Source organism: Rhinolophus sinicus, chromosome X (assembly GCF_036562045.2).
Source record: "Rhinolophus sinicus isolate RSC01 chromosome X, ASM3656204v1, whole genome shotgun sequence".
Taxonomy (NCBI): Eukaryota; Metazoa; Chordata; class Mammalia; order Chiroptera; family Rhinolophidae; genus Rhinolophus; species Rhinolophus sinicus.
In genome coordinates this window covers 98094627-98103571 of record NC_133768.1, presented here as the reverse complement: position 1 = coordinate 98103571, position 8945 = coordinate 98094627, and the positions used below count along the sequence as shown (strand labels likewise).

General features: G+C 40.7%; 1 protein-coding gene across 1 annotated transcript; it reads right to left on the bottom strand.

Moving 5' to 3' along the window:
- Nucleotides 1–4490: 4490 nt before the first annotated feature.
- Nucleotides 4491–8723, bottom strand: BRS3 (bombesin receptor subtype 3). The gene is made up of 3 exons (XM_019714666.2): nt 8290–8723; nt 6411–6762; nt 4491–5038 (listed from the first exon to the last, which is right to left on the bottom strand). Exons 1-3 carry the CDS (start codon nt 8721–8723, stop codon nt 4628–4630), a joined length of 1197 nt encoding a protein of 398 aa, XP_019570225.2. The 3' UTR covers nt 4491–4627.
- Between the last annotated feature and the right edge of the window lie 222 nt (nt 8724–8945).

Here is an 8945-nt window from a genome sequence, read left to right as displayed (position 1 = left end):
AGAAGCCTACCTTCTAGACTGAATTTGATGAACTGAGCCAATAAGCCTCTCCCAGTGAGGAATGAGTATGGAACAAACAGGGACATAGAGTAGCACAAAAGCAGGGAGGCCCACATAGGAAAGGTGACTAGCAGAACAGAGGCCTGCTGTGAAGTTCCCCAGAGGTGAGAGGAGAACCTGACATGGACAGAGGGTCACTGAGTCACCATAACAGTGGAGTCGGGAGCTAAGCACACTTGTGGCTACAATAGCATTCTATTTTACCATGAGACCTGACAGTTGTTTTTTTAAACAATGCTATTGTCTCAATGAGGCCTGGTTCCTGTTTGTTCTTATTTCCCTGTGTATTCGTAGAATTAACTCCCTAGTAATCCCGAGGTAATCTGGAAACGTCTCTGTCTTCGTAACCTGTCTTTTTCAAGATTCTTTTGCAAGTCAGAGAAACACTTAAGGTAACAAGCAAATAGAGGGGACCTTTATTATTATAAAGATAGAGGGTAGCTCCTGAAATTCCAGGACCAGAATGTAGATGGGCTGCATGAGGGGCAGCTGGACCCAAGAAGCTGAACCAGTCTTGGAACCCAGACAGCCAGCTTCATTTTGAATATCTTCTTCATTCTTCTCTCTCTGAACTTTGTAAGCGGTGATCTGTATTGTACTCCTGGCTTGATAGGCCGTGACCTTCCTGGTAAATAAAAATACATTAACTTACAAAAGCAAAGACTTCTTGGCCAGAGAAGTCACCTACCTGGTCTAGGAACTCTTTCTGGAAAATTACTGAGCTATACCAAATGAGATTTTTTTAAATGGCCTATTCAAGCTAACTCTATTTGGGAATTTTCCTGTTCCCACTTCCTTCAATGTCAAAACTTAGTGGAAATAAAAGTAACTCCTTTTGACAAAAAGATTGATGGATCCCTGACCTAAAGTCGTAACTGCAGAAATTCTTAAACCCAAATTTGCTATTTTCAGTAGCTATGCCAGTTAAATATTTTGTGGCACTTTCAACTTCAATGACAAACACTTCCCCATTGGACGTTTTGGTTGTATCGAAGTTTGTGACTTTGTTTTCCTGCTTTATAATATATTATTATGGTCCATTATTCCCAGTCTTATGAGGTCTGACAATTAAGTTCGCGAACTTGTTGCAAAATGTTGCTAACCTTTTTTGATATCAGAGGGATTATTCATTATGAATTTGTACCAACTGGACAGTTAACCAAGTTTACTATTTGGAAGTACCGAAAAGGCTGCGCGCGCAAAAAAGTTAGACAACCTGAGTTTTTCGCCAATAATCCATGGCTCTTGCATTACGACAATGCACCAGCTCGCTCACATGGCACTGTCTGTGAGGGAGTTTTTAGCCAGTAAACAAACAACTATTGGAACACTCTCCCTACTCACCTGATCTGGCCCCCGGTGATGTCTTTCTTTACCCGAAGATAAAGGAAATATTGAAAGGAAGACACGTTGATGACATTCAGGACATCAAGGGTAATACGACAGCTCTGATGTCCATTCCAGAAAGACAGCTCCAAAATTGCTTTGAAGAGTGGACTAGGCGCTGGTGTTGGTGCATAGCTACCCAAGGGGAGTACTTTGCAGGTGACTGTCATGCAGGGTCTCAGCTCTCGCTTCCCGCACAAGAACACAGGATAGGGTGAGGCCAAAAAGGAACACCCACGGAGCCATAGATTGGGGAGTCATGCCACTACAGTCTCGCTGGCAGCTGGGTTGGAGACACAGGAAGCAGGAACCACATGATCCGCAACTTGCTGTCCACTTCTCTGCCAACCCACCCCACTTGCAAATTGCGATCCTCTATGCTAACTGCAGTCCGCTCTTGCTAGCTCAGCCACCATCTTCTTGCTAGCCCCCATTTTCTGCTAGGGTAGCCACAGCAGTTATATTAGTGGCCAATGGCTCACTGGTTACAGCTGACGGCCAACTAGCCACAGCTGATGGCTATCCAATCACAGTTGATGGCCATTTGCTACCCGAGCCAGCACCTTTCCACGTGATGCCGAGAGCCTGGAAACTGCACTCCTGGCTCTGTCCCCACAGTGACCATAGTGATATGTAGCACTTTTTCTAGGATGAGTTCATGAACTTAATTGTCTGACCTTGTAGATCAGGACAAACCCAGAGCAAAACTGAAAAGTATACAAGATTTGTTCTCCATGTGTCCCAACTCTCTTCATATTTAGGACCCTCTCCAAAGAAATGCAATTTTCTGTAGTAACATTTCTGGTACAACAATAGGCATTGTGAAATAAATTCTGGATATTGGGGCTTACTTGTAAGGTTAGTCCTGACAAGGAAAATCTGTTTAAAAAAAAAGAGAGAGACCATTCCCTCCAAAAAAAATCAAAACAATTCTATGAATTTTAATCCCAATTCTTTAATTCTGGATGGGAGGCTGTGGGGAGAGAGCCCCAGAAAGTAGTTTACAAGCTCTCGGCCTCACGTGGAGGGGTGCTGGCTCGGGTAGTGGATGGCCGTCAGCTGTGGCTGATTGGCCGTCGGCTGTGGCCGGTTAGCCGATTGGCCGCTAGTATAACTGCTGCGGCTACCAAGGAGAGTTGAGGATTGCCGAGGACTGCCGAGGAGCCAAGGAGAGCCGAGGAGAGCAGAAGAGAGTAGAGGAAGAGTCGAGGAGAGTGGAGGAGAGTCATCGGTCGGTTGGCGGAAAGGCGGACGGCAGGTCGCGCGTCCAGTGGGCCCAGCCTCCAGTGAGACCATAGTGGTATGACTCCCCTACCTATGGCTCCGTGGGTGTTCCTTTTTGGCCTCACCATATCCTGCGTTCTTATGTGGGGAGTGGGACCAGAGACCCCGCAGGTTGCCCCGCGCGACAGAGGCTGATGCCCTATAAAACTAATTAGGGAATTAGTTTATATCGGATCCCTAAGTCACTTTGGGATTACGTAGAATGTAGAAAGTGAAAGTTCTTTGAGCTCTAGTTTTATCAACTGCTAAAAGGCTGTCTTGTAATCTGGTACTTTTACCAAGTTATCTCTAAAATGTTATATCCTTAGGAGAGAAAAGATGTAATTTTTACCCAGAGTGAGGAAAATAGTAAAATATTTGGGAGCTTTGTGACTTGAAAATAACTTAAATTTTGGGATTAAAATGGGTTCTCGGTTACATGCTGTCAGAAGTATTGTTTTTAGAATACAAAGTTACGCAGTCATTTGAAACTTTATTTAATATTTATTTGTTTTGCCCTGCTTATTACAATGCCCGACTTAAAACAGTATTAATACAATATTGGCACTCCCCACTTAAGTGAACCAATTTTACAGAAATGTAGTCTAGTGTTACTATATATCCACTTTTTGAGCCACATCATTAGCAAAGTTCACAACTACACAAGCCATTTGAAGAAAGCTCAATCAAAACTACCAAAAGCACACCCCAAAATCAAGTTTTTGAAAATACAAATTTAGCTATCTCTAGTGCCAAACAAATGCATTAAATTGCCCCCAAGAAAACATCTTCTGAACCCACAAGTCTCAATCTGACAACTACTGACAACAGTTGTTTGAAATAACAATTATTAACAAGCTTACAGCGTTAGCAAGTAGGAGCAGAGGATAGGAAACCAGAACCTTCCATCTGATTTCCAAGGGCAGAGATTAATTAGGTCATACTCTTACAGGACTTAGGCACCCCACTGGGTTTAATGAAGTCAAGCAGGAACATGATCTGGTTACAACTGCACACCCAGGTGTTAGGGATTTCATGTGGTACTTCTGCATTTTTTAGAAAGAGGGCACTGCTTACTAGAAAGAAAGAAATTTCCTTAAAGAAAGAATTTCAGACTGCAGCAGGCTCGCAGATTTTTCAACAAGGGTCCTTTTCTGGGGCCCTCAAGTGACACCATAGATGTGGCCACTTATTCTGCCTATAAATAAGGCAAGTTCTTCACAATATTTGTGAAAGAGAACATTGCCCAATAATCAATGGTAGTTGTAAGTGGAACTACACTAAGTCCGTAAGTGTTGACCCAGTAAGGCAAGCTCCCTGCCCCTGATCCTTACTCATTACTTTATACTCGCTGATCCCAAAACATTTTCATTGCAATGGAACAGTTGTAGTTATAATGGAATAGAGATTAATGGAAAAGGGCAGTCAAAAAAACCTGTGAAGTGTTATTTTTTAGGACTTTGTTTTTAAGAAAAGTGCAGAAGAGATGTTTTTGATCCCCTTTTCATATGTAAGGTATAATCTCTAGATTTACACCACGTAATACAAACACAGTTTTATGCAAATCACAGGCATATATGAGAAATTAGAAGCATTATAGATGTGATGGAACAAATTAGATTTTTAAGTGACATCTTGTTTAGCTTTCCACCTATGCAAACTCCCTTAGGACCCACTGATTTTATATATATATATATATAAAATCTTTCTACACCTAATGGGGCTTCATTTTATATAGAAAGTCAAATAACATTAATGTTTGTACAGTGAAAAAAATCATGGTTTGTCTTTCACTTATAGGGTCCTTCACTCCTAAGATTTCAACACAGTTCACAAACAACAAAAATCCTGACACCATACACTTACGCATAGTTCAGAGTTGGATACACACGCTGGGAGGAAAAATACTATTTTAAATCTAGACTCTGTCATCTTCTTTCTTCACACTACCCCCAGTGAACAAGGTCACACTAATTTCAGACACCTGCGTGCTCCCAGCACAGGGGACCCTTCCCATCACAGCCAGATTGTTAAGAGGGGTATCAGCAGGAAGCTCAGGCAGCTCTGCCTTGCAACAGAACAACTGAGCTTTGAAATGCTGCTGGAAGGTTTTGCTCAGCCAGTAAAGAGCAAAGGGGTTTACACAAGAATTGCTGAAAGCCAGAATCCGAGACACAATGGTCACAACAAAATGAATGGCAGAGGGGTCCACGTAGGTTTGATAAGTGAACGAGCGGTACAGATATAAGAGGTGATTTGGCAACCAGCAGAGAGCAAACAGAGCGACCAGCACCAACACTGTTTTGGCAATTCTCTTCCGGGATGCAATCTACGAGGGGGAAGAAAAATGGCAAAAGAAAAAATCATTTAGCTGGCAGAGATTTTTAAAAGCCATTCTTTAGATTTACATAGAAATTTACAGTTAACAAGCTGGTGTCCCTTTGAACATGTGCTTGTGAGATAACTGGCTGGGACACGTGGGAAGGCAGCCTGTGGCTATAGAATACAGCAAATTAATTGGCATGGTAACTCATGATCTTGGTCTCATTAGCTCTAATTCAGAGACTTCCACCCCTGGTTTTGAGGTACTCTAGGATGTCTCCAATTATCTCAAGGAGTATGGAATTCTCAAAACTGTAATTAAAAAATAGAGCGAGATACAACACTGCTTTCACCATATCAGCAGAGGTTGATTAGGTTAGAATATTCTTCTGGGGTTCATGAAAGTTGTCAAGTTAGTACCAAAAATTGTTTTTAATCTATAGGAATTCTATATAGTCAAAGAAATAAAAACCAACATGCCTCCTTCATATGTGAAAAGAATCCTACCTACACCTATTAATAAGAGACATGAGTCAGATGAGGTGAAGATATTGCCTGTGGTCACAGAGAGAGCAAAGATAACTGTTCACATAGGCATTAAATATGCAACTTTAGCCTTATGAGCACCACTGTTGAAGCAACCGAATGGAGCAGCTCAAAAAACAAAAACAAAAACACTAAGCTCTGCGTGTACTTGTCGAAAGGTAAATGGAATCATCCCTCTCCCTCCAAGAAAGACAAATCCTGTTGTCTTTTAAAAGAATCAAATGGAACAATGTTTTGGCAACCTTTTTATTCTGTTTGCATTTAGGAGAGGAGCTCACACCTGGCTCTTGTAATTATCTTAAGCTTGTGTGTGTCACTGTTCTCTTGCCACTGGCACTTCATCCCTGGAGACCTCAGTTTACCCATCTGTATGTCATTGGTTTGCATCCTGTGTCTTTCTATCATTCTGTTACACTTTCTAAAACAACACATGCTTCACTTTATATTCTCATCATGTGCAATGTTCCTCACTATTCCATGGGGTAAATAATTTCGACTGCTCCCAAACTTCAGCTGCCCCCCTTTCTAATAATAGTGGTTGTACCATTTATTGAATGGTGCACCAGGAATTCTGCGAAGCATTTCATATATATAGCATCCAGTCCCCATCTTCATTTTACAGATGAGGAAACTGAGGCTCAGAGAGGTTAATTAACTTGCTCAAGATTGCTCAGCTAGTATGTGATAGAGCTGGAATTAAATTCTGGATCTGACAGATTTAAGAGCCCATGACCATAACAAAAACAGTATACTGCTATCGTATTTATTTCTCAAAGGTGCTAAAATAGGAATTCCACTTCTAAATTCCCACATGAGTCCTGATTAATACATACCTGCTTGCGGGCATGCCTTTGTTCCTCAGTAGGTATGTTCAAGGTGCTTTTGTAAAGAGTCCTAGCAATCAAAGAATAATAGACAGAGATAATAGAGAGTGGAATAATGTAAAACACTAAGAAGCACAGCAGAGAATGTATCTCTTGCAGGAGCCTCTCAGAAACAGGATAAAAGGCACATGATTCAAATGTCATATTTTTGTTGGGATCTTGAAAAGTATATACATTTGAAAATATAGCCTCTGGTAGAGCAATTATCATAGACACAATCCAGATGCAGCCAGCTTTGGCACAGGTCTTCAGGATGGCATTGGAGGGCTGTCGCTCCAGTGGCTTCACAACTGCCTTGTATCTAGAAACAAAAAAGCATACGCAAAGGTCAAAATAAACATGGAAATTGCAGAATCTTAGGGGTAGAAGCAGTCATCCCGTTCTACTTCCTATCTGAGTGTATATAACCAAATCAACGTTAACCAAGTGGAATTGGTTCTGGTTTCAAATATATATAATACATCCCAGTATTTTTATTTATGCTAATTACCTCTTCTCTCATTCACCCATATGAGATATTCCGGTTTGCAATTTTATAATTTTATGTATATATCCTCTATTTAAGACACATATTTTTCAGCATGATTTTGTGTGTGATTGAGAGTGATTCATTTCCTATGTATTACCTTAAGTGTTCTAAAAGACTTCCTTTTTGTATAAGTGACTGATGTTAAACCTAATTCTCCTTTCTTCATGAATGAGCAGTCATCAAGCTTCCTAGAAAAGAATTCCCTGAGTTTTTGCAGTAAAGAGGAGAGGGTTAATTTCTTCCCTATTCAAAACTGCTTAGTTTTTGCCCAAGCTGATCTGTAGGTAGATTTAGGGCAAGGCAAGGGTGAGATCGGAAGCCCCATGCCCATTCAAAGATGCCTCTTAATTCTGAGAAATCCACCTTAAAATCTACAGCCTTTAAGTAAATCTGCCCTCAAATAGAATATAAAATGAGTTAAAGCAAAGATCCATAAAAGACCCAGGGAAAGCTTTGCTTCCTTTCTGATCCCAGAATCCGAAGAAGCTATTCCTTCTGATATGGCCAGGCATTGATTACAGACTTCTTGCAGACTTTCTTAAGCATCGCTTTTAACCTTCAGAGCCTCAATTTTTTCATGCTTTCAGTTATCATTCTACACTAGGAACACAGAAAAACACAATACTTGAACTGAAAATATCCTAACAGAGCCCAAACACCCTGACTACCAGAGGTACTCAACCAAGATTAGTTTATTTCTCTGAAAATGAGAATGTCTTTGAATGCCTATAGAGAACAAATGCAATTAAGTGATGACATTACAATGAGTTATCAACAAGCTGAAAATCTCACCGTTTTCCTGCCGTTAATTAATTTGATGAATTTCAAATAAATTAGATACATGTATCTTTTTACCATTTTTTCTGGGTAGTCAGTAATGTATATGTGGTCAATTTCACACCCAGGCTGATGTTTTAATGTTGACAATATTGCACCACTAGGCAGCACTAACGTATAACGCATGAATTGTTTTTCTTTTACACCTGGAACAATTTGCCTTACTTAATAAACTGGAGGGGGGGACACCATTCAAATATTCTTTTAAGCAAACAATCATACTTCAAAGACAATAGATTATCCCTAAAACATACAATTTAAACCTCTCCTCTGATGCTAACACAGGAATTTTAACATTATTACATCAACTTTTATTTAAAATTCCCCTTGATTTTTCGATCTTACACCCAGGTTACAGAGTGTGAGGAAAGCAGAATCGTAGCCAGTGAATGCTAAGTACAAGCTTTCCTCTCTTTTTGCCTCATTTCACATCCTGGCAAATATAACAGAAAAGAAACCCACCTGTCAGCGCTGAGAATTGTTAACGTGAACACTGACACACCAACAGAAGTGAGCCGGATGAAAGAGAGCACCTTACAGCCAATTCTTCCGAACAGCCATCCTTCTGCAAGGTAGTGAGTTGCATCCACTGGCACACAAGTTAGCAGAAGTAAAAGATCTCCAAAAGCCAGGCTGGTGATGAAAATATTTGGAACCGTTTGCATGGATTTTGTCTTGAAAAAGACTTTGATGAGAATAGCATTTCCAAGGATGCCCACTGAAATGATCACAGCATACGTGATATAGATGGCACATAATGCTTCTATTCCTGGAGAGTTCTCTGTGGTCCATCCTTTATTTTTGGTATCATTAGGAACGACAGAGCTGGATGATTCTGTATCATTTGTGGTTGAAATTAAAGTCTGATTAGGTGACTGAGGCTGTCTTTGAGGCATTTCTTCTGAAGACTAAGCCTTTAATATTCTTCTGCTCAGTACAAATACAGTTGATTATCACGTCCAATGCCCACGTCTAGTAATGAGGTGGCAGAGGAACAGAGCAGAATGGCAAGCAAATTCAAGACATCCGGATACTCCTTTCCTTCAGTTGTACTGTGTCTCCCAGCATGCTTGGCTAAGTGCTTACGGATCTGGCACTGAAGAGTGGGAGGTGGAGGA